The following is a 25,348-nucleotide window of genomic DNA, read 5'->3' as shown; positions in this document are numbered from 1 at the left end:
TATTCTTTTTAATTCTCTTACAGAGGGATATAGAATGAAGCAAAATGAAAGCACTGTAACAGAGTTCATCCTGGTAGGATTCATGGACCACCCTGACCTCCAAGTCCCACTCTTCATCTTGTTCCTGGTTATCTATGTAGCCACAATAATAGGCAACCTTGGGATAATCATAGTAACCAGTGTGGATGCTCGGCTCCACACCCCAATGTACTTTTTCCTGAGAAACCTCTCCATTATCGATATTGGTTATTCAACTGCCATTGCCCCCAAGTTGCTGACAACCTTTGTGGCAGAGAAGACAGCCATTTCCTTCAAGGGATGCACAGTGCAATTCTTCTTCCTCGCTGTCTTCATAACCACAGAAGTTTGCCTTCTTGCTGTGATGGCGTACGATCGCTTCACAGCCATCTGCAACCCACTGCTCTATTTTGCTATTATGTCAAGGAAGCATTGTACTATATTGGTGGTGGTTGCATATGCTTGTGGACTTACAAGTTCAATTCTCCAGACTTCTTTTATTTTTACTTTGTCCTTCTGCAGTTCAAATATCATTAATCATTTTTTCTGTGATGTTCCCCCAATACTCAAGTTGTCCTGTTCAGACACCCATGTCACTCACACTGTGCATTTTGTTTTATCCACTATGATTGCGCTGACAACTTTTCTCATTGTTTTGGTCTCTTACATTGCTATTCTTTTTGCCATCCTGAGGATCAGCTCTGCCCAGGGCAGATACAAAGCCTTCTCCACCTGTGCTTCCCACTTGATCACAGTCATTATCTTCTATGGGACCATCTTCTTCATGTATATACGGCCTGGCTCCAGTTTGCCAAAGGATCAGGACAAAATAGTTTCTGTGTTCTATACTCTTGGGATCTCCTTGCTCAATCCACTCATCTACAGCCTAAGGAACAAAGATGTGAAAGATGCTTTTGGTAGGACGGCAGAGAAGGTGATACTTTTCAAGTAAAAATAGTAAAAGCATGACCTTTTCTTAAGGCTAAAGAAAGATATGAAAAGGCTTTGTTTTTCTACTCCCAGTCCCCATCATATGTTAGAGGGCAAATAATGCTATCTAACATGATGACCACCTCATCATGCTACCGTGTAGTAGGAAGCTATAGTGCCTTCTGCAATGATAAATAGGAAAGAGGATTCTCTTAATTAAGCCACTGAAATAAATAAGATTGTATTTTACATAAAATGGTATGTCCTGTCAGATGATAGAAAAAATGTAACATACCTCTTAACTATGCTTGATTCACAATTAGTTACCATTAGAGGAAAATAAACACCTCATAATGGATAATTGGATCATGACTACTTGGGAGAATGTTCACATAATAAAACTGGTGAACATGATAAGAGTAAAGGGATGTACATAGGTAGATAATCATTTTGTTGAGACATGGTGCTCCTTTTACTGTGTGTTTGTGGAAAATTACACAGATAAATGTTGAAACACAAATATTGTTGGGTATTTTATAAAAATGTTACATTTTCCTATCTACAGGCTGTTTTTATTGTATTTTTTACCTATTTTTAAAATAAGATGAATGTTGTAATTACTTTTATATGTAATCATTTTTGAGAATAAAAAGCTGAAAACAAGAGAAGGTTAAAATAACACTTTATTAAGAATTGTCTCCAGTGTTAGTCAAGCCCACTAAAACTAATGAACATGACAAACTTGTTCATTAGGTCCTTTAAGTTCAATAAGTCTACACGGAATAAAACTAAGTTTGATACAACCAAAACCAGGAAGGGTATTGCGCAGACAGGTGGAGACCCCCACCCCCCACCCCAAGGACAGCTCCCGCATGGAATAAAGACACACGACACTGTCTTTATGGGGTTAAAATTGGCCACAACTTTATTTAAGATTCAGGTGTAGGGAAACCTTGGCTTAGGCCTTGGGCCTTTATCGCCCCCAGTCCCCAGCTGGGGATCTGGGGAACATCAGATTGAGTGGGGATTGAACTAGCTCTGGAGAACGTCTGTTCAAGCAGAGAGCCCACACCCCAATTCGCCGCTACATGGGGGAGACCAATGACAACCTCTCAGCGTATGGCCAATGACTCCCCTCAGAACAATCCCTTTAATGGGGAAACCTGGGATCATCACCACGGGGGGGGGGGCGTGGGTCACTGCTTCAGGGCCCCCCCCCCATTTTAGGGAAGAAAGACTAAAGGATTCCACCCAAGGCCTGAAACCGCCAAAGTTGTGACATTTTGATACGGGGAAGACAAAACCTGCCAATGCAAGAAAATTCCTTTCTGGCCCTTTAACAGTGACCAATACGTAGCAGCACAGGCATACCTGTGAAGAAGTTAACCTGCAAAAGAAAGCTTAACTGAGGGAGGGGTGGGAGGAGCTCTGCAGCTGACTATGATCCCCCAGGTAAGTTCCACCTTCTATTGTGTGGGTAGGGAAGTCCCACCCCCTACCTGGCCAACTCCCCTGGCAACGCCTCCCCCACTGGGATTGGTTGACTGTCCGAGGTTGGGCGGGAACCTCCAGTTATCCAGCCTGGGGGGCTGGTGATGCCAGTCAATACTTCTAGGAGCCATGTAGGATCATGGGTGCTGCGCGCATCCACACAAAGTACGCCCCCCATTTAATGTGGGGAGCATTCATTCTACAAATTGGGTGCAACAGTAGAAAAATAACCAGTTTTGCATCTGAACCAATCATACTTTTGAACATAAAGGTAAAGGGACCCCTGACCATTAGGTCCAGTCATGGACGACTCTGGGGTTGCGGCGCTCATCTCGCTTTATAGGCCGAGGGAGCCAGCGTACAGTTTCTGGGTCATGTGGCCAGCATGACTAAGCCACTTCTGGCGAACCAGAGCAGCACACGGAAACGCCGTTTACCTTCCTGCCATTTATCTACTTGCACTTTGACATGCTTTCAAACTGCTAGGTTGGTAGGAGCAGGGACCGAGCAACAGGAGCTCACCCCGTTGTGGGGATTCGAACCGCCGACCTTCTGATCAAGCAAGCCCTAGGCTCTGTGGTTTAACCAACAGCACCACCCGCATCCCATTGTAAAGCCTCTTGAAATTGAGCACAATCAGGGAACAGGATTGTATGGAAGAAGGCTGCCCTTCAAATATGCTTCTTTGAAACCCTTTAGCACTTTACAGTTAGGAAAGGACAAAGTAAGCAACATCTATTCTGCCATCTTGTTTGGAATTATCTTTTCAAAGTAAACAAAGTAGCTAATGGCCCATGAAGATGTCACACTTGGGGAGGGAGGGGAATTTGACGCCACCTTCATACCATATGTTTTAAACATTATGATACTACTTTAAACAATCATGGCATTTTCCAAAGAATTTGGGGAGCTATAATTTATTAAGGGTGCTGAGAGTGCTTGGAAGACCCCCATTCCTTCCCCAGAGCTACAGCTCCCAGAGTAGTTTAACAACCAATCCTTCTTCATGGGGAACTCTGGGAATTGTAGCTATGGCAGAGGAATAGGGATCTCCTAAAAGCTCTTAGCACGCTATAATAATATATTATAGCTCCCAGATTAATTTGGAGAAAGCATCTTGCTTCTGCACTATACAGCTTTCAGTGAATGCTGAAGATGCACCTTTTTGCCCTGGTCTTTGACAGCTGAAATATCCATTTTCAGAACCCACCACATTCCTGTGATTCTACCTTTCTTTTAAATAGTGCTTGTGGCGATCACACAGGGTCCCCGGACGTTTGACGGTCTATTGATCCCTGTGAAACCACTATGATCACTTTTCCGCTGCCACCAACCTGTTTCTCTCGGGTACACACGGAGTGCAGACAGTTGTTAACATTAAAACAAATAATCAAGTTTATTTTATAAGCCTGAACAAGTTTATGGTTTCAGTTAATTTTTCTTGTCAGTTTCTTATCCTTAGTTTACCAACCCTCAGACTTTTTTTAAAAAAAATAATTTTTATTAACAGGCCAATCACATCACATTATTCAAATCACATTAGTTCCAAACTATACAGCCAAATTTTAAATTTTGTTGAGGGTACCCATACATCAAGCTCCGCACGAGTCCAAAATTCCAGATAACTCCAGGCATCACTTATTTTACTGCTTTAATTAGACAGTTCTATCCAGTTCGATCCGGATAGTCCTTTATTACTTTCTTTCTCATCTTGTTGTTATCATATATTCCTTTCTTTGCGATCTCTGATGATTCTCACAAGCAGATTGAAAACTGGCGTCTCTGTGTGGGTTTTGTGCTCTTCAAAGACCATATCGCTCAGGGACAGCGTCTGTTCAGCGCTTCCATAAACAAAGTTAATCTTCAGTCTGTCCTTTATTTTTTCTCAGGCTAGCCAAATAAATCAAATAAATCAGGGGGCTCTGTCAGGTCAAACTTGCATTCCAACACTCCTTCTCTTTCGAACGATCCTGATTCTCCTCCCCCTGTCCTTCTTTCTCCGGCAAGCCTGTCTTGGCGAGACGCCATTTTTTAACTGCGTCATAAAAATTTTCCTCTTTCTCACCGTTCACCAGTCTTCTCTCCTGTTGTAATCCATCCCACACAGTTCTTAAAATCCTGCCTATGATTATTAGAAACGCGATGATCTTATTTCTTTCTGGGGTGAAGGGTTATTAATATCACATCGTGCAAAGAAAAAAAGAGCTTTTTCCTCCACCACCCCCCTTCGTTCCAAACATACAGTCTCCTAGTGGTAATTCATCAGAAGATTTACTTATCCATCCGTCACTCCCAGTCACAGAGATCCATTAGTCAGCAGTCTTATCTGTCGAGCTTTACTTGATGTATGTGCTTCAGCTTCATTTCCAATCGTATGTTTCCAATTATAATTCCGAGCTGAAGCAACCAGCACGCGCTAATTGGAATCGGCGTCAGGAAGATCTGACTTCACCGAGGGGTCGTGCCAAGTGTTCGGCACCCCCATCTCTTGGATCAGGGGGTGCATTGTGAACACCGCTGGCAAGACAGGACCCCCCCACCTCCTGGGGGGTGGGAAGGCTGCATACTTCCCATAGCAGCCCCTTAATTACCTCATATGGGTCAGAGAGATGTTATTGTCGGCCATCTTCCAACGCGCCACCTGGTGGCCCCCTACCAACCCTCAGACTTATCCTCCCTCTTCCTTCTCCAACTCCCAACTGACTTCCACACAACTCCAACTCTAACTCTAACTCCTTCCCTTAGGTTCCCACTGGCCAATCACTTCGCACTCATTTAACCCTTTCCTTATGACCCACCTAGGAGGGCAAACGCCACAGTGCTTGATACTAAGTGTCAAAGGATAGCCAACAATAAACCACACTGTGCATGCTGGAGTTCACTCTTTATTAGCAAAAACCCGTTCCACACAGGAGTGTCTGGCCTACTGGGCACAGCAACTCATCTCTGGTAGGACTTGCCCCCATGAAGCAGTTGCAGAGACTGAAGTTCCTTGCCTCCTGGCAGGTGCCTAAGTCCCCTCCACTCCATGGTTTTTCCAAGCAATAGGAGACAAGGTGCACACATCACCAATCTCCCCTCTGCCCTTTTCATGCTTCTCCTGGATCTGGCAAATCTCAGCTGGGCCAGCCAGAATAAAAAGCTGGGCAGGAGACCTGAGCGAAGACTGCCTCATTCAGGTCTGCTCCCCAAGCCACGCCCCTAGGCTGCCACGCATCAGCTCATTCAAATCTAAGGGTTTTGCAGGAACCCATGAGCCTCTGCACCAGCCGAGAGGGACAACTGCATCGGGCCCCCACCGCTGCTTGCTGTGGAAGCGTGGTAAGCAGCCACTCTGGCACATCTCAAACCCCTTGGGAGTGATCTTCTTGCTACTAGCTAATTCATTATTTCTTGCATCAGTTGTGTTTGAAATCTCTAAAGATGGGTTTGGGGAATATTTTTTCCAGAAACCTCAGCTATTGGGGATTAATAATAAGTTTCTTGGGGCATCATTACAATCTTTTCCCCAATAATTTTGTCTATAATTTGTCAACAGGAAGCAAATGGCACTGGGAATATTTGGATAGAATATCTAAATGATGCATTATTCTCGCTATAGAAATAATGGTCCCAATCCAACTAAAGCTAATTTTAATGAAGTCTCATTGAAAGCAATGGAACAAGTTCTTTCCATAGACTGAATAAATCTGCATTGTTTTCTCAAGATTGCAGATTTGGGTTAGGATTCAACTAACAAATCCTTTCAGAAGAAGGCCTGCACAAGGGGTCAGCTTGCACAATGGGGCTTCCCCCACCCCACCCCCACCACCGCAAAAAAAAAGAAAACACACCTGGGAGGACTCCCAGAATAGCATGCAGGTGGTGAAGGCAGATTGTTCTATTTGGTGATCTCATATGCTTGTGCAGAAGGAGCATTTGTAGTAGAACCAATCAGATAAGAGGGCCAAAGAGACAAATGGAGGAATGTGTTGATTTCCAATTCCCTCAGATTCTCAGTTTTCAATCTTAATTTGGTTCTCCATAGTTCTGTAGCAAGTAGCAATTATTGTTGTTGCTGTTTTAAAAGAAGTCCTCATTGAACTGCATCAGTATTTTAGTGCAATTTCTTCCTAATAAACACATTAATTTTGACTAAAATACACATATTTGTAAGCAGATGTACCCACGAGAATGCATTTTTGTATGCTGTAAACCTAATGTGAATTTTATGCACACTTTCACTTAATATATGCATTTTTGTGCACAATATTTGATTGGAGAACTGCATCACAAAACTCAGAGAAGTGTGAATTTTGAATGATAGTTGTGTTTCTCCTCTAGACATATTGGTGCAAGACGTGTGACTTAGGTCGTTTCTCATTAAAATGCAAACAAAATCAGTTTTCTCCCTCATATCTTAACACATGATATCATGACATGCATCATGATGACAGACTATGCACAGCATGTTCTCATTGTGCACTTTTAAATTCACAGAATCAAACATGCTTATGAGACATCCATAGGAGCCAACTTCTAGGGGCTGAGGTCCCTTTGTCCTCTCCCCCAATAAAATATTTGCCATTCAAATGGTGAGTGTGTACCTCATCTTGTGATGCAGAGCAGGGTTTGCTGGGCTCCCCAATATTTTATTCAAGTTGCCACCCCTATTGTGAGATTTCAGAATAATCATTCTCTCCTCTTTCTTTGTTTTCATAAATTGATCTAATTCATCCCACCATCACAAATAGTTGCTCTGTAGCTGGTATTTATATTTATTGTTCTATCCACATGCTGTGTCATGTAATTTCCTGTTTCTCAATCCAGCACAAGTTGTAGGGCAGGGGTAGCCAATATCATGCCAACCAGACATTGCTGGACTACGGGGGATGAGGGTGGCGCTTTGGTCCAAACCACTGAGTCTCTTGGGCTTGCAGATCAGAAGGTTGGTGGTTTGAATCCCTGCAATGAGGTGAGCTCCCACTGCTCTGTCCCAGTTCCTGCCAACCTAGCAATTAGAAAGCATGCCAGTGCAAGTAGATAAATAAGTACAGCTGCGACAGAAAGGTAAACGGCATTTCTGTGCACTCTGGTTTCCGTCACGGTGTTCCATTGTGACAGAAGCAGTTTAGTTATGCTGGCCACATGACCCAGAAAGCTGTCTGTGGACAGACACCAGCCTGAAAGCAAGATGAGCGCCGCAACCCCATAGTCGCCTTTGACTGGACTTAACTATCCAGGGGCCCTTTACCTTTTAGCTGCTGGACTACAGCTCCCATTAGTCCCATCAGCATGGCCAACGATAAAGCATGATGGGAGTTACAGCCAACAACATCTGGAGGGTACCACATTGGCTACTCCTGATGTAGGGCATGATGCACACAAACATCATTAGGACAGAGCTGACCCTGGAGGGAAGAGAGATGCATTTAAGGAGGTACACTGTCACCCTTGCTGGTACAGGGCAGTTGAAGTTCATCCGGAAAGAGGAGGGGGACTAATGAGTTTTTCTGTTTGTGGCTTTATGATTATTGCCTTGAGACCTTTCAGGGACTCTGTTTCAACGTACTTATGAAAGGAAGGTTTTGCAACTCATGCTCACCTAATCCAAATCTCTTTGGGACCAAATAATGGCATCTACCTCCCTCCCTCTTTGAGGCTTCCTCCTTCTTGATTTAAGAGATATAAATGCACCACAGTCTTCTCGTTCTGCCAGCCTTCCTATTTGAAGATTAGGGTCACCATGCTATCAAAACAACCTGTGTTTGTCATCATAAGGCTTCTTGTTCTATGTCTGCTTTAGAATGCAAGAGGATGCAAAGGAAATCTTAGTCGTGTGGGAAATCCTGCAGGCAATGTTGAGGAATCTCTAGGTAAGTCAAATGTGCTATTACAAGTTTTAAGGTAATGGCAGCCTGTAAATATTAATCAACATCTATATGGCTCTTTTGACATCTGCATAGGGAAAGGTCTCCTAACTGGGGATAGTCCTGTTCCCTGTGGCCTCTGCAAATTGTCTGCTTGAGAGAGTGAATCTAACTCCAGAACAATTGCCTTTTCCTGTATTGTCTTTGCACACATTAGAGAAAAAATTGCTATGAATGAAATGAATGAAAAAATGAATCAATTTATTTCGGTCACTGACCAGAGTGGTATGGGGGAAACGGTGAAATGAGAAAAGATTAAGCAGCTCTATGTCACCCCCTCCATTTAAGCATGTGGCCTCATGCAACTATTGCTGGCTGGAAAAAAAATGTGAAGGGCTATAAGCTATTCTGTGTTCCTTGTTATTCCTCCACTTAAATGTGTGGCCTCCAAAAACAGCCTTTGATTAAATGAAAGATGGGGGGGGAGAATATCACGTTACATGTGTAACACCTAGAGAAAAGGTTAAGCAGCACTATGTCACCCTAGGCATTCTCTTTCGTCATTGTTCTCATATTCTTGTTTACAGGTGAGATCACACCTTACATAAATGGCAGAGGGAAACTTCACCACAATTACTGAATTTGTATTGCTGGGATTCACAGATAACCAGAATATGATGTTTGTTCTCTTCACTGTGTTCTTACTGATTTACTTGTTGATCCTGGTGGGGAACATTGGCATGGTAACATTAATCAGAGTTGACTCCAGGCTCCACACTCCCATGTATTTTTTCCTCAGCAGCCTGTCACTTTTGGATATTGGTTATTCCACTGTAATTGCTCCCAGGACACTGATGACCTTTGTGGCAGAAAGCAAAACTATTTCCTTCACTGGCTGTGCCCTGCAGTTTTTCTTCTTCTGCATTGCTGTATCCTGTGAGTGCTGCCTGCTGGGTGTGATGGCATACGATCGCTTCATTGCAATCTGCAACCCACTGTTGTATACTGCTCTCATGTCCAAAAAGCTCTGTTATTTGCTTGTGGCTGGTTCCTATCTAACAGGTTGTGTGAATGCAATTGTCCAGACATCATTTATATTTAATTTGTCCTTCTGCAGATCCAACATCATCAACCATTTCTTCTGTGATGTGCCCCCTATCCTAAAGCTCTCCTGCTCAGATACAGGCGTCACTGATATAATTCATTTCACCTTCTCGACAGCAATTGTATCAGTAACCCTCCTGACCATTCTTGTCTCTTACACATACATTCTTGTTGCCATCCTTCGTATCAACTCAGCCGAGGGCAGACGAAAAGCCTTCTCCACCTGTGCCTCCCACCTGACGGCTGTCACCGTATTCTATGGGACAGCCATTTTCATGTATTTAAGGCCCAGTTCAAAATATTCAGTGGAGCAAGACAAAATCATCTCTGTCTTTTACACCCTTGCGATACCTATGTTGAATCCACTCATCTACAGTCTGAGAAATAAGGAGGTAAAAGAAGCTTTCAAAAGGCTGGTTGGAGGAAAGGTTGTTTCTCAGAGACAGTAACTATCATCGTCCTATGTCTGACCCAGTTCCTTCCTGCTACCTTTATTGCAATGTCTAAATTATGAATTTTGGCCTTTACTTTGTGCTACATCCAGGTAATGCTGTTATCCTATACATAGCTTACAAATAGTTGCATTGAGCTCTGCAAGTTGGAGGGCTGCTTGCCCAGCTTTGGGAAGGAGGGGCTCTGGCCAGGTCCTAGAGTCCACACATCTCCTTCCCAAAACCCAGTAAGTGATTGCTCAGCTTTGTGAAGGAAGTGGGAGGGCTCTACAACTCCACCATAGCCCTTGCATCACCTTTCCAAGGCCAGGTAAACCTGTGATCATAGTATGCTCAGGTGGTGATGGTGAAAAAACAAATGTAGAGTGGATTTCCTCTGCTCTCCTTGCGTAAGTAAAAGAAGTGTAAGATGTGAGTTACCTTTCACTATATGCGAATAAGATGTAAGTTTTACTGACCAGTGGTTATTAAATTTACTGAAACACAGAGGATTCAAATTGTTGTTGTTGTTTAGTCATTTAGTTGTGTCCGACTTTTCGTGACCCCGTGGACCAGGCACTCCTGTCTTCCACTGCCTCCCACAGTTTGGTCAAATTCATGCTGGCAGCTTCGAGAACACTATCCAACCATCTTGTCCTCTGTTGTCCCCTTCTCCTTGTGCCCTCCATCTTTCCCAACATCAGGGTCTTTTCCAGGGAGTCTTCTCTTCTCATCAGGTGGCCAAAGTATTGGAGCCTCAGCTTCAGGATCTGTCCTTCCAGTGAGCACTCAGGGGCTGATTTCCTTAAGAATGGATAGGTTTGATCTTCTTGCAGTCCATGGGACTCTCAAGAGTGTCTTCCAGCACCATAATTCAAAAGCATCAATTCTTCGGCGATCAGCCTTCTTTATGGTCCAGCTCTCACTTCCATACATCACTACTGGGAAAACCATAGCTTTTACTATATGGACCTTTGTTGGCAAGGTGATGTCTCTGCTTTTAAAGATGCTGTCTAGGTTTGTCATTGCTTTTCTCCCAAGAAGCAGGCGTCTTTTAATTTCATGGCTGCTGTCACCATCTGCAGTGATCATGGAGCCCAAGAAAGTAAAATCTCTCACTGCCTCCATTTCTTTCCCTTTCTGTTTTCTACCAGAGAGGGAATGAGACACTACATTAATGTGCAACACAGAGTTTACTTTTTAACACGTAAGTGATGGAAATACTTGGCACATCTATGGGAGAGATGAATTTCTCTCTTCTATCATTCGGGTGTACAACGCGTCAATCCTGAGACCCCAGTCGATCCTGGGGTTGTTTCTGTACTACTCCTTCTCTCTCCAGCCTCCTTCCTCCGAAGCCGGCTTACCATCCTTCCTGCTGTGCTCTTGGGGGATAGAGCGCTGGCGGTGGAGTGGGGGATGTTGCCTTCACGGAGGGAGAGAGAGAGAAGCAGTGGAGCCCCCCCCCACCCGAAAACCCCCAGTGGATACACAGAGCTTTGCGAAAGAGGCTTTTCCTGAGCAAGGATAAATCGAGGGCCGGCAATGGGCAGGCGGCAGCGGTGGACTGTGGAGCAACGTCAAGATGTTGCCCGATGTCAGTTTTCCCTTTGGAGGCTTGCTGATTTTGGAGGGTCCTCACTGAGGGAGAGACTGGAGGGTTCAGAAAATTGGCTTCCAGGTGGAGAGGTCAAAATTAGAAACAGAGCTTTTGGAACCCAATACTAAGAATTTGTCAAGAATGTATAACTTGCTGTTGAAATGGAATACACATTAAATCAGCTATGATTAAATGGGCACAAGACATTGGTCATAACATTATGTTTGCTGACTGGGAACAGTTATGGACTACTGGTATAAAGTTTACGGCATGTAATGCCTTAAGAGAGAACATTATGAAAATGATTTATAGGTGGTACATGACCCCAGTCAAGCTTGCAAAAATCTATCACACGCCCAATAATAAATGTTGGAAATGTAAGGAAACTGAAGGTACTTTCTACCACCTTTGGTGGACGTGCCCAAGGATCAAGGCCTTCTGGGAAATGATCTATAATAAAATTAAGAAGGTACTTAAGTGTACTTTTCATAAGAAACCAGAGGCCTTCCTCCTGGGCATGGTAGGCCAATTGGTGTCAAGGAAAGATAGGACGTTCTTTTTGTATGCTACAACAGCAGCAAGAGTTCTTTTAGCAAAGTATTGGAAGACACAAGAACTACCCACGCTGGAAGAGTGGCAGACGAAGGTGATTGACTATATGGGACTGGCTGAGATGACTGGCAGAATCCGTGACCAAGGGAAAGAGACGGTGGAAGAAGACTGGAAGAAATTTAAAGTTTATCTTAAGAACTGTTGTAAAATTAATGAGTGCTAAAATGTCATGGGTAATGTAAAACAGAATTGCAGTGAAAAGTAATTGGACAAGAGGAAAAAGATCAGAAATTGTATTACAAGTATTGAAATTAGGGGTTGCTGGGAAAATTTAAAACAGGGATGCAGAAAAGGGAGGTATGGGGAAGTCGTTGAAACAGGGTTTAAGAAAGAGAGGTCAAGAAATTATATGTGTTTATATGTTTGTTTGTTAATGTGTTATGTTGTGAATTGTTAGTTGTTTTGTGTGTTAATATATGTTGTAAAACCAATAAAAATTTATTATAAAAAAAAGAGAGATTGGAGGGTTCAGCACCCTCAGCCCCCTCCCCCAAAAGACGCAATTGATGGAGCAAAACAGTTTAATGTTGGAGCTTTCCGTTTCCTGCCAGCGAGTTGCAAAGCGGGCAACAGATCAGGGCGCATTAAAAGCAAGCGACGAAGTAGTGAGATGGAAAGGACTCCAAAGTAACATCGCAGGAGACAAACATGTCTTCCTAAGCAGCGAAGGGTTTGCTAGTAGGACATGGGCATGGCCACTTCTCTTTGGTTCAGATCCTTCTGCCCCCAGGAGACAGCTGTGCACACTCCTTCTGCACTTCTGTCATCCGAAGCCCCTTTCTCCGGGTCTGGGAAACCCTGACTCTGCTGGAAGGTGCTGTCTCCCCAGAGCCAGTCCCCTGTGCTTGGTCCCAGAGCTGTGGGGAGCCTCAGCACCAGCAGGGGCCGGGCTTGGCAGCAATGTGTCTCCACTGCCACTTGTCACTATTGGCCAGGAAAAGTGATGGTGGCGGCGGCAGCAGGGTGGGACCAAGCAACCATCCTGCTGGCATGTTGTGTGTGTTGCTGCTGTGGTGGGGGCTTGAGGGGGGAGAGAGAGAGTGCTGCTTTAAACTCCCCCCTCCCGCATCCAGTTAGCCACCTCCTTCCACATAAGCACCCCCCTGCACGCTCTCCTCATCCCTCCAATTTGAGTGTTAATTGCCCCTGTATTTGGCTGGTTTGGATGGTGCTGCTGCTCCCCCGAGCAGACAACACAGACGTCACTGGCCTACTTCAGAGCTTCTTCCTCTAGCCCAGCTAATACCCGGAGGAGAAGCAGCGCCCGGTGAGAGCTCCGCAGAGCACTCCACTAACCCGGCCAGTGACCTTCTGGGGTGGGGCGGGCGGAAGAGACCATCAGACAGACCAGTTTGGCCCTGAGGGGGTCTAAAAGAAACACAGCTTAAAACACACATGTTATGGGAGGGGGCGGAGAGAGTATGTTTAAGTTGAAGAATGAAAATGGGTAGATCTCTGCCATTTTTTGATACTGAGTAGTAGATCAGAACCTATCTGAAGTTGGACATGCCTCTATCAGAATCATAGATTAAGTCCTTTTCAAGTGCTCTCCTCCACACTAGTGCTCTTCAACCCTGGGTCCCCAGATGTTGTTGTACTGCAACTCTCATCATCCCTGACCATTGTCTAAACTGGCTGAGAACAATGGGAGTGCAAATTCTGGAGAGCCAAAGTTGAAGAACATTGTTCCATAGGATTGTGATCACATGGAACAGGAGAGTAGGACCACAGCTGCTGGCCATGCCTCCATCACCACATCACTAAGGGAAATGGGTGTCAAATGAAACCTTTGTCTTTTCCTTATTATGGACGGAATCCCTGAAATATGAACAGTGGAAAATTGGACTGGTTGACAAGTTTAGCTAACCTACCTTTCTGCTAGATCAGAACGATATCTTCCATAGAACAAGCCATTAAAATAAAGATGGCAGTCGTTAAGAAGCACCTGAGGACAGCAGTATGAATGGCATACTGAGCAGTCCTGAGGGAGCTCAGAGTGATGTGGGACACACACACACACACACACACACACACACACACCAACTCTCCACGCCCACCCCCATGAAAAATATGGAAACAGCTCAGAACATTTCTTCTGTATAAAACCCCTGAGACGTAGAAGGTCCCAGGCTCAATCTTTGGCATCTTTATTTAGAAGGATATGTTTGCAGCTGATGTGGCAGCCATGTGCTTGGCACAGTGGAATACTGTAAGCAATACTGTGGGGGTATCATTGTTTTGGTATGTTATTATATTATGCATTGTTGCGTTTGTGTATTATAAACTGCCCTGTGAATCTCAGATGAGGGGCAGTATAGAACTAAATAAACAAACAAACAAACAAACAAACAAATAATAAAAATGGATGAAAGAAACTGCCTCACCTTATATAAGGCAGCATCCTACAGCCTGCATTTGTGCAGAATCACAGAGAGCACATAGCATATTAGGTTTCCCACTGACTGTAATGTGAATTCCATTATAGCACTTACAGCAGGGGGGAAATATCCAGGAGTTCCAATATATTCCTTCTGAATGGAGGATTGCCATAAATATATTTTGGTCTCTAGAGAGACAAGCTGCAGCTACCAGGTAGATTCCAGAGAAAGAGAGTAGCCTCTCATTCTGGAAAAGTAGGATTCATTGGCACAACCTGTTCCTAGGATTTGTATGGTTTCCATCTTGTGGAAGAAGGCTCTCTTTTGTAAAGGATCCTGTAGGCTTAAGTTAGCATGACTGATTATTTTGTTTGGATATAGGCGTTCTGTATAGAATCAGGGTACTTTTTTCTCTCTGCTAATGTAAGGCATTGCAGAAATACACATTTAATTCTCCATTTAGGTATAACATGATAAATGCATACATAAGCAAGTTCTAGACATTAGATATTTCACATGTTGTGCACACAGAATAATAGTGCAAGTCAGATGCCTGCTGCTAATTTATTTCCAGTCAGCACAGTTACTTTAAAAAAAAATCATGTAGAATGGAATCGTGCCATTTTGTTTGTCACCCTTGCAAAGGCATCTTTCACATCCTTGTTCCTCAGGCTGTAGATCAATGGGTTAAGCATAGGGATCACAAGAGTGTAAAACACAGAGACAATTTTGTCTTGGTCCATTGAGAAACTGGAGCTTGGCCTTAAATACATGAAGATAATGGTTCCATAAAAGATGGCGACGGCTGTCAGGTGTGAAGCACGGGTGGAGAAAGCTTTCTGCTGACCCTGGGGAGAGCGGATCTTCAAGATGGCTAAGAGAATGTACATATAGGACACTAAGATAATCACAAATGTAGTCAAGGCAATTATAGTGGACAGGATGAAGTGCAGAATGTCAATTGTACGAGAGTCTGAACAGGACAATTTTAGAATGGGAGGGGTGTCACAGAAAAAGTGATTGGTGACATTTGAATTGCAGAAGGACAGACTAAAAATAAAAACAGTATGAACAGTTGAATTTACAATGCCACATATATAAGCACATGCCACTAGCACTGCACAAAGTTTTGAGGACATCACTGATAGATAGAGCAATGGGTTGCAGATGGCTGTGAAATGATCGTATGCCATCACAGCCAGGAGGCTGCTTTCAGCAGTTACAAACATTCAAAACACAAAAAATTGTGTTGCGCATTCCATGAAGGAAATCATTTTGTTCTGTGATATAAAGGTCATCAGCATCCTGGGAGCAATGGAAGTAGAATATCCAACATCTACAAGTGACAGGTTGCTCAGGAAAATATACATGGGTGTGTGGAGTTGTGCATCAGCCTTGATTAAAACGATCATTCCAATATTTCCCACCAATGTGATAATATAGAACATTAAAAACATGGTGAAAAGAGGGACTTGGAGCTCTGGGTGGTCCATGAATCCCACGAGGAAGAATTCTGTCACTAAAGTGTGATTATATTTCATTACAGTGGTACCTCGGGTTAAGAACTTAATTCGTTCTGGAGGTCTGTTCTTAACCTGAAATTGTTCTTAACCTGAAGCACCACTTTAGCTAATGGGGCCTGCCACTGCCGCCACCGCACCGCAGCCATACGATTTCTGTTCTTATCCTGAAGCAAAGTTCTTAACCCGAGGTACAATTTCTGGGTTAGCGGAGTCTGTAACCTGAAGCGTCTATAACCTGAAGCGTCTGTTATCCGAGGTACCACTGTATTTATTTCAGCAGCAATACCTGTTGAGGAAAAAATCCGTTTAGAGCAAGGGAAGACCACGTCATTCATTCATTCATTCATTCTGAGCTTATTACTTGCTAAGATCATTGGTAAACACATATTTCAGAGTATCTATCAGCAAAAAATGGTGTCATGTCAACTTTCTGTAAAATAAACTTTCAGGTATTGTGTTGGTTGACAATAGAGTTCCATCCTTCAGCCTCACATATACCTTGTGATTGTGTGGTAGCCTTATGAGATGTATTACCCTGTAATGTGAGACAAACCTCTCCAGCATCTTCCTGATGAAGCGCAGTGTAAAGGGAATTGGGGTTGCTCGTGCGTAAGGGGGCTGCTGCTCTAGGCAACGTTTTCTGGCTAAACCTTTCCCTGGCTGGACAGCCCTTTCTCCGTGGCTGTGTCAGTCACTGGCAGAATCCGTCAGTGGGTGTTTCCTGAACTTCTTCCAACATAAAAGCTGCTTGACGCCAAGTCTCCGCCTAGCCTCCCTGCGTGGAAGTCTTCTGCACAGAGTGGGCGTGGCCAGCGGAGGTCCTGGGCTCTCCCCGCTGGTCTCTGTGGAAGAGTCTTGGAGCCATGTCTCCGAAGTCCTTCCCTGCTCCCCTTTCTTCCTGCTGTCACGCCAATTTCCTTCCCCAAAGGAAGTGTTCTCTCTCTCCCTGCTGGTCCCTTCTCCTGCATCGTTGGGGAGCCTTACCTCCACTCTTGGCTCCGATGGCAGTTCCCTGACACGCAGCTCGGGACATCCATAAATCTCCAGTCCTGGCATGCTCCCAGCGACACATAACAGAAGTCTATGTGCACGCTCAATCACTCAACTCAGCAGAGCAGAGCAGAAACGAAATGGAGCTTGGTGTGTGCTTTCTAAGTATTTATTAAGCAATATATACAGGACAAAGGAATCATGGCGTCCTCCTCTTTCTTCTCCAAGAGAGAGAGAGAGAGAAGAGTGGCACTTTCTGCACTCTGTGCCGCCGACTGGGGTGCTTTAGAAATAATAGCCTCCCCCTGCTCGGTAGCAATTGCCTTCCTGCGGAGAGAACAAACATGAGCTACATTTAAATCAGCAGCAGGTAGAATGGCCAACTGAGACGCGACAGCTGAGTAACTCTCATCCACAAGCAGATATACATCACCATCAACATATACAATATACACATATTAGATTATACTTTAAAAAAAAGAAAAATACGAATAGTTTAACATCCTACACAATGCTAAATCTGCATCTTCTTTGCCCCTCTCTGACAACTGTGTTGCATCATTACCTGTTTACTTATACACATTGGGTAGGTTCAACACACAACAGCTCTGGAGTTCTGCTGAATAGTAAGCGGAAGTTGAACGTGTAGCTACGCTCCAAAGAATTAGAGAGCTGGAGCTCTTCTTGGAAGCAACAGAGCACACCGTCTCCACCAAGGAGGAGACAGGGGACTCCCCTGAGGAGGCTAGTTCACCAACACAGGAGCCAGATATATGGAGAAACGTGACTCAAAGAAGTAGGAGGCCCAGGGTTCGCTCTGATTGTTTAGAAATACGCAATCGCTTTGAGGTCCTTTCCCCTAGCATGGAAGACGAAGAGCAGACTCCATTTGAGGATCTCTCCCTCATTACAGTCGATCAGGTATATGAAGACGAGCAGCAAAGGCAGTCCTCAGGGAATGTGCAGGCGACCTTGGAACAGACAGCTCACGGAAGAACCCCGACCAGACCTAAGAGGAGGCGTGTAGTGGTGATAGGGGATTCCCTACTGAGGGGAACAGAAGCAGTGATCTGTGGGCCTGACAAGATGTCTCGGGAAGTGTGCTGTCTCCCCGGGGCTAAGATCCAAGATGTAACTGAACGACTGCAAGGAATCATAAAACCCACTGACAAATACCCCTTCCTCTTGGTTCATGTGGGAACCAATGACACTGCAAGCAATAGCCTCCAGAAGATCAAAAGAGATTACGAGGCTCTGGGCAGGAAATTGAAGCAATTAAATGCACAAATTGTCATCTCATCTGTCCTCCCAGTTGAACGACGTGGCCCAGGGAGAGAGGGAAAAATAGTGGAAGTGAACAACTGGCTTCGCAAATGGTGTAAACAGGAACGGTTTGGATTCTTAGATCACGGAATGCAGTTTCTTGAAGATGGACTTCTGGCAAGCGATGGGCTGCACCTCACAACGGTTGGGAGGAATGTTTTTGCAAAAAATCTCAGAAACCTCATCAGGAGGGCTTTAAACTGACTAATGTGGGGGAGGGAGACAGTGCTCCTGAAGGTAGGAGTCTATCAATTGATGAAGATGATCATCCAAATGTCATAGACCGAATGGAGCAAACAGCACGCAGACCTAGTGGTGGGAGGAAAAAATCCTTAAATAAGAGACACGGGGGAATGATTAATGGACTTCAATGTCTGTACACTAATGCGCAAAGTATGGGAAATAAACAAGATGAGCTTGAGCTCTTGGTACAGCAAACTAAATATGACATAATAGGAATCACTGAAACCTGGTGGGATAAGTCCCACGATTGGAATGTAATAATGGAGGGATACAATCTATTTCAGAGAAACAGACCAGACAAGAAAGGAGGAGGAGTGGCGTTATATGTCAGGGGTGTGTATACCTGCGAAGAGATCCAAGATTTAGAACCTCAAAGCCAAAGTGAGAGCATTTGGGTCAAAATTAAGGGAGAGAAGAATAACAGTGACCTCATTGTGGGAGTTTACTATAGATCCCCAAGCCAAACGGAGGACATAGATGATGCCTTCCTGGAACAGATGGCCAAGCATGCAAAAGGAAGGGAGATAGTAGTAATGGGGGACTTCAATTACCCGGATATTTGTTGGATGTCAAACTCAGCCAAGAGCATAAGGTCAAACAGATTCCTCACTGGCCTTGCAGACAACTTCATTGTCCAGAAAGTGGGAGAAGCAACAAGAGGAACAGCCATTTTAGATCTGGTCCTAACCAATGTTGATGACCTGGTTAGTGGGGTAGAAGTGGAAGGATCATTAGGCGCGAGTGATCATGCTCTTCTGAAGTTTACTATACAGCGGAAAGGAGCAGCCAAGCATACTAGGACTCAATTTCTCGACTTTAAGAAAGCCGACTTCATAAAACTTAGGGAAGTGCTTGGTGAGATCCCATGGACAGTAATACTAAAAGGAAAGGGAGTTCATGATGGCTGGGAGTTTGTTAAGAGGGAGATAGTAAAAGCACAACTTCAGGCAATACCAATGAGACGGAAACATGGAAGGTGCCTAAAGAAGCCAGGGTGGCTATCTAAAGAACTTTTAACTGAGTTAAGATTAAAAAAGGATGTGTACAAAAAATGGAAAAGGGGGGAAACCACCAAAGAGGAATTCAAACAAATAGCCAGCACGTGTAGACACATAGTCAGAAAAGCTAAAGCACAGAATGAACTCAGGCTTGCTAGAGAGGTTAAAAGCAACAAAAAAGGCTTTTATGGGTATGTTCGTAGCAAAAGGAAGAACAAAGAAACAGTGGGGTCACTCAGAGGAGAAGATGGTGAAATGCAAACAGGGGACACAGAAAGGGCTGAACTCCTCAATGCCTTCTTTGCCTCAGTCTTCTCCGATAAAGAAAACAATGCCCGACCTGAAGAATTTGGAGCAAATGATTCAGCAGAGGAAACACAGCCCAGAATAACTAAGGAGATAGTACAAGAATACTTGGCTAGTCTAGATGTATTCAAGTCTCCAGGGCCAGATGAACTGCATCCAAGAGTATTAAAAGAACTGGCAGATGTGATTTCAGAACCACTGGCAGTCATCTTTGAGAATTCCTGGAGAACAGGCGAAGTCCCGGCAGACTGGAGGAGGGCAAATGTTGTCCCTATTTTCAAAAAGGGGAAAAGAGAGGACCCAAATAATTACCGCCCAGTCAGTCTGACATCAATACCAGGGAAGATTCTGGAGCAGATCATTAAGCAAACAGTCTGTGAGCACCTAGAAAGGAATGCTGTGATCACCAATAGTCAGCATGGATTTCTGAAAAATAAGTCATGTCAGACTAACCTGATCTTGTTTTTTGACAGAATTACAAGCCTGGTAGATGAAGGGAACGCAGTGGATGTAGCCTACCTTGATTTCAGCAAGGCATTTGACAAGGTGCCCCATGATATTCTTGTAAAGAAGCTGGTAAAATGCGGTCTTGACTATGCTACCACTCAGTGGATTTGTAACTGGCTGACTGACCGAACCCAAAGGGTGCTCATCAATGGTTCCTCTTCATCCTGGAGAAGAGTGACTAGTGGGGTGCCACAGGGTTCTGTCTTGGGCCCGGTCTTATTCAACATCTTTATCAACGACTTGGATGATGGACTCAAGGGCATCCTGATCAAATTTGCAGATGACACCAAACTGGGAGGGGTGGCTAACACCCCAGAGGACAGGATCACACTTCAAAACGACCTTGACAGATTAGAGAACTGGGCCAAAACAAACAAGATGAATTTTAACAGGGAGAAATGTAAAGTATTGCACTTGGGCAAAAAAAATGAGAGGCACAAATACAAGATGGGTGACACCTGGCTTGAGAGCACTACATGTGAAAAGGATCTAGGAGTCTTGGTTGACCACAAACTTGACATGAGCCAACAGTGTGACGCGGCAGCTAAAAAAGCCAATGCAATTCTGGGCTGCATCAATAGGAGTATAGCATCTAGATCAAGGGAAGTAATAGTGCCACTGTATTCTGCTCTGGTCAGACCTCACCTGGAGTACTGTGTCCAGTTCTGGGCACCACAGTTCAAGAAGGACATTGACAAACTGGAACGTGTCCAGAGGAGGGCAACCAAAATGGTCAAAGGCCTGGAAACGATGCCTTATGAGGAACGGCTAAGGGAGCTGGGCATGTTTAGCCTGGAGAAGAGGAGGTTAAGGGGTGATATGATAGCCATGTTCAAATATATAAAAGGATGTCACATAGAGGAGGGAGAAAGGTTGTTTTCTGCTGCTCCAGAGAAGCGGACACGGAGCAATGGATCCAAACTACAAGAAAGAAGATTCCACCTAAACATTAGGAAGAACTTCCTGACAGTAAGAGCTGTTCGACAGTGGAATTTGCTGCCAAGGAGTGTGGTGGAGTCTCCTTCTTTGGAGGTCTTTAAGCAGAGGCTTGACAACCATATGTCAGGAGTGCTCTGATGGTGTTTCCTGCTTGGCAGGGGGTTGGACTCGATGGCCCTTGTGGTCTCTTCCAACTCTATGATTCTATGATTCTATGATTCTAAGGTAAAAAGTGGTTAGTAAACCTTAAATGAGCACCTAGCACTTTCTATTGAGACAAAGTTCTCCCCTAATTGATTAGACCATAGTATCTTAAATCAGTGATGCGGCGCTCTGGAATGCTGTTGGATTCCATCTCACATAAGCTCTAGCCAACATGACCAATGGTCAGGGATGATGGAAGTTGTATGGAGAGCCATAGCTTCCCCATTCTAGGATCTTGTCAAATGACATCCTGCCTGGCGCGTGGAGGGCCACAGGTTCCCCATCCATACCTTAGATGAAGCAAATGCCAGGAAGAACATGTATGCACTCTGCTAGCAGTGATTACATGGGACTGAATATAATCAGGAACAACATATCTGAATGTCTCAAGGAAGCAACTGAAATCAGGTTCTAGAAAAAGAATTAAGCATTCATTATCCTAAAAAATATCTTGTTAGTACAAAGGCTGGAGATTCCCTTAACAGATTCCCAGCCATCAAATCTTAGACAGAATATTGTTTCCAGCTGTGATGGAGTTAGACTGAATAACTTACCGAGGAGGAGAAAAATGTCTCATTCCAGATATCTGAAAATAAAAGGCATTATATATGGTAGCGCAGACCAATTTAATAGTTCAATGCTTCCACTGGGAATTGAACTAATGCAGACAAACTCCTGGTGGACTCATTGAAATGTTCTTTGTGTTTTCTGGGTCAAAACACATGCAGGCTGTGCAGAGATTCTGCAAAAGGATGGCAAAGATTCAACATATTGCTTCTCCACTGTATCAGTTGGGTTACATGCAAGTATATCATAAAATAAGAAAGGTACAATGAAGCTTTTATAGCTTCTGGTGCTTTCCATAGCTTCTGTGTTTTTTCCTAAACTCAAAAGAAAAGAAAAGAAAAGAAAAGAAAAGAAAAGAAAAGAACAAAACCCTTAGGGTTGACTATGGAGACTGAGAATTGTCAGTTTGGATTGTCTGCAGCCATTTATTTAGGACACGAATCTACAGGGCAACTTGGAGCTCTGTCTCACTTCATTTTCTTGGCATGACAGCTGCTACAGCACAGCCCTCTCCTGCATTGCAAAAGTATTGTCAGAAGGTCTGGGTCATATGAGAGAACCCTATGGTATTGCTCCTTCCTACAGCACTGTTCCCCACCCACAGTCAAGGACAAGGTAGGCATTCTAAGGAAATGCACTATGGATTCATTTCATGAGGCCTAAAGTTCCTGATGTTCCCAGGATGCAAAATGAACATTAAAAAGACCCCTGGAAACATCCTGGCTTCTACATCACATTCTGAAATCAAGAGGAACCAGTCCTTTAGACATTCTGCTAACAACTGGACAGAAAAGAGTTCCAAAATATTTCAGTTATCTCAGGAACAGCTGAAAAAAATACTCTATTGTGACATGCACAAGTATATTTCCTTGTGGTATTATTTCAGATAAATCATTCAGGTTATTATTGTAATTAATGTCTGTCAATGTTAAAAAAGCATTTGATTATGTTGACTGGCCATTCTTATATGAGCTAGCATGGAAAATGTTAATTTCAGACACATTTTTTAAAAGTAGATAACGGTTCTGCATAATCAACTTTGCACTTTAGATATGTTTCTAAATCTGGCTGTTTTTCTGGGCTGGCCTTGATTGACATTGTTATTTACCGTATTTTTCACCCTATAGGACGCACCGTCCCATAAGGCGCACCTAGTTTTTTGGGGGGGAAATAAATGGAAAAAAATTATTTCCCCCCCAGGCACGGGGTGGGGCGAGGGAGGCCCGAGCTTCCCCCGACCCCAGTCCCCAAACAGACAGCTCTCTGCAAGCCGTGGGAGCCCAGCGCTGACTCCCGCTGCTTGCGGAGAGGTCCGCGAAGCCTGGACGCGCTGATCTCAGCGCGCACAGGCTTCGGCACGCAGGCAACTCTCCGCAAGCAGCGGGAGTGCTCCCGCTGCTTGCGGAGAGGTCCGCGAAGCCTGGAGAGCGAGAGGGGTCGGTGCGCACCGACCCCTCTCGCTCTCCAGGCTTCAGCGAAAGCCTGCATTCGCCCCATAGGACGCACACACATTTCCCCTTCATTTTTGGAGGGGAAAAAGTACGTCCTATAGGGCGAAAAATACGGTATATTGGATTGGATCCACTAAGCAAATGGAGGGGCTCCTTCCAGCCATTTTACTCATTAGTGGAAGGCAGAGGAGAAAACCTTTGCCAATTCACCCTTCCCCTTTGGAGGCCTGGACACCACCTTCCAAACTGGCCCAGATTGTACTCAAACCCATTGGAGCAGATTTTCAGGGAGTACTGCCAAGAACTGCCAGGGGAAGGGGTAACTAGTAAAAATTATCTTCATGGATAGACAAGTCTCCTGAGTGGACATCCACTCTGGTGATGCACCTGTTAACGAGAGCCAACAGGCTTGGAACCATTGGCAATAAATAAAGGAAACATACAGAAAGAATAAATAATGTACAGTAGTAGTTGGAACTAAAATGCACAAGTTAAGCAAATAAACAGATGAAACATGTATCACTAACCTAGCAGAAATAACAGAAAAACTTAATAGTCTCATTGGAATTTGAACTCTTGGCTAGACTTACTAACAAAAAATATTAACATTGTTTCAGATGTTTTCAGATAAATACAGTATCAGGAAGTTGTATTACCCAAACATGAGACAGCACTGTATAAAATATTTTTTATTTATGTATTTATTTTATTACATTTATATCCTACCTTTCCTTTAATGAGCCCAAGGTGGCATACATACTAATCCCGTCCTGAACAGAATCAGAAATGTCTTGCAGAGCCCTAGCTCTTATCCTTGGAAAGTTTCATTCAAGGAAGAGAGACGGGTTAGATATATAAATCTTAGGTAAGAAAATAATAATTACTATTTAGGAACTATGAAAACTTTAACATAAATCACATGAACATACTATAGTTCCCCCCTTTTAAAAATGTCAAAATACTATGGAACAAACATAATTTTGAATAGCTAATGAATTCAAACAATTCAAATTAATACTCAGCATTATTGGCAAAACCCTTCACCTCTACCATCTACCCCCAGAGATTGTTTTATTTATGTTTTGCATAGCCAACGTTATCAGGGGAATATGTGCCCAAGTAATGAACCAGTCCTTGAATTAATAAGATAAAAGCAAATTGGGGTAACTCGCAACTGCTGTGCTGATTGCTTCTAGCCAGAGGTAAGATACTTGACGATAGTAGCATAGCTTCATTCATTCATGTATGCATCCATCCCTGCTAGTCTCCATCTTCGTTTCAGTGCTCATTTTAAAAATGTTATTGACAAAATGAACAGGAGTTGCCTTTAAAGCCTGAGAGAGAAACAGAAGCTGTATAAAGAATGATTCAGTAAACTGTATTCAGTCCTACACCATCAATTAGAGTTAGATGAAGCATCTTGCTCACCTGTGTTATGTAACAAAGGCAGAGATCATTTGTTTTCAAAGTGCTACTCTGCCTAAAAATATGTGGTAGGGAGTGGTTCATTGCAGCAGGGCGGGGTGAATTTTTGGTTCTGTTCTCGTTTTAATGTGAAATGACCTACTTTGCTGTTCCTAAAACAATGCACAGATCTTCAAAATTTGCACTTCTTTGTATTTTGCAATGCAGTTTTTCATATGTGCATATTAAGGGGAAATGTTCCAAACCATGCAGAGAGAGAGAGAGAGAGAGAGAGAGAGAGAGAGAGAGAGAGAGAGAGAGAGAAATATACAAAGATTAATTATATTAAGCAACATCGTTTGCCAAAATATGCATGTTAGGAGAAAATGCCCAAGAATCTGCAGATAAATTTCCAAAAGGGCTTTTTTAAAATATTCGAACTGACATGGTAATATGGATTATTGCAGAAAGGGAAAATGC

The 25,348-nt window shown here is 43.8% G+C and overlaps 1 protein-coding gene and 1 pseudogene across 2 annotated transcripts; one reads left to right on the top strand and one right to left on the bottom strand.

Moving 5' to 3' along the window:
- Positions 1 to 34: 34 nt before the first annotated feature.
- Positions 35 to 9,841, top strand: LOC310747238 (uncharacterized protein; the record flags this gene model as incomplete). Its single annotated transcript, XM_083581578.1, has 3 exons — positions 35 to 952; positions 8,225 to 8,294; positions 8,895 to 9,841. The coding sequence occupies 3 exons, from the start codon at positions 35 to 37 to the stop codon at positions 9,839 to 9,841; spliced, it is 1,935 nt and encodes a 644-aa protein (XP_083437704.1).
- Positions 9,842 to 15,012: 5,171 nt separating this feature from the next.
- On the bottom strand, positions 15,013 to 15,954 carry LOC310747229 (olfactory receptor 5AR1-like; annotated as a pseudogene). Its single transcript has one exon. The product of its transcript is annotated as an olfactory receptor 5AR1-like (transcript).
- Positions 15,955 to 25,348: the final 9,394 nt, after the last annotated feature.

The sequence above is a fragment of the Podarcis filfolensis genome (assembly GCF_964270895.1).
Source record: "Podarcis filfolensis genome assembly, chromosome: 1".
Classification (NCBI taxonomy): Eukaryota; Metazoa; Chordata; class Lepidosauria; order Squamata; family Lacertidae; genus Podarcis; species Podarcis filfolensis.
This window is presented reverse-complemented; position numbering and strand designations above follow the sequence as displayed.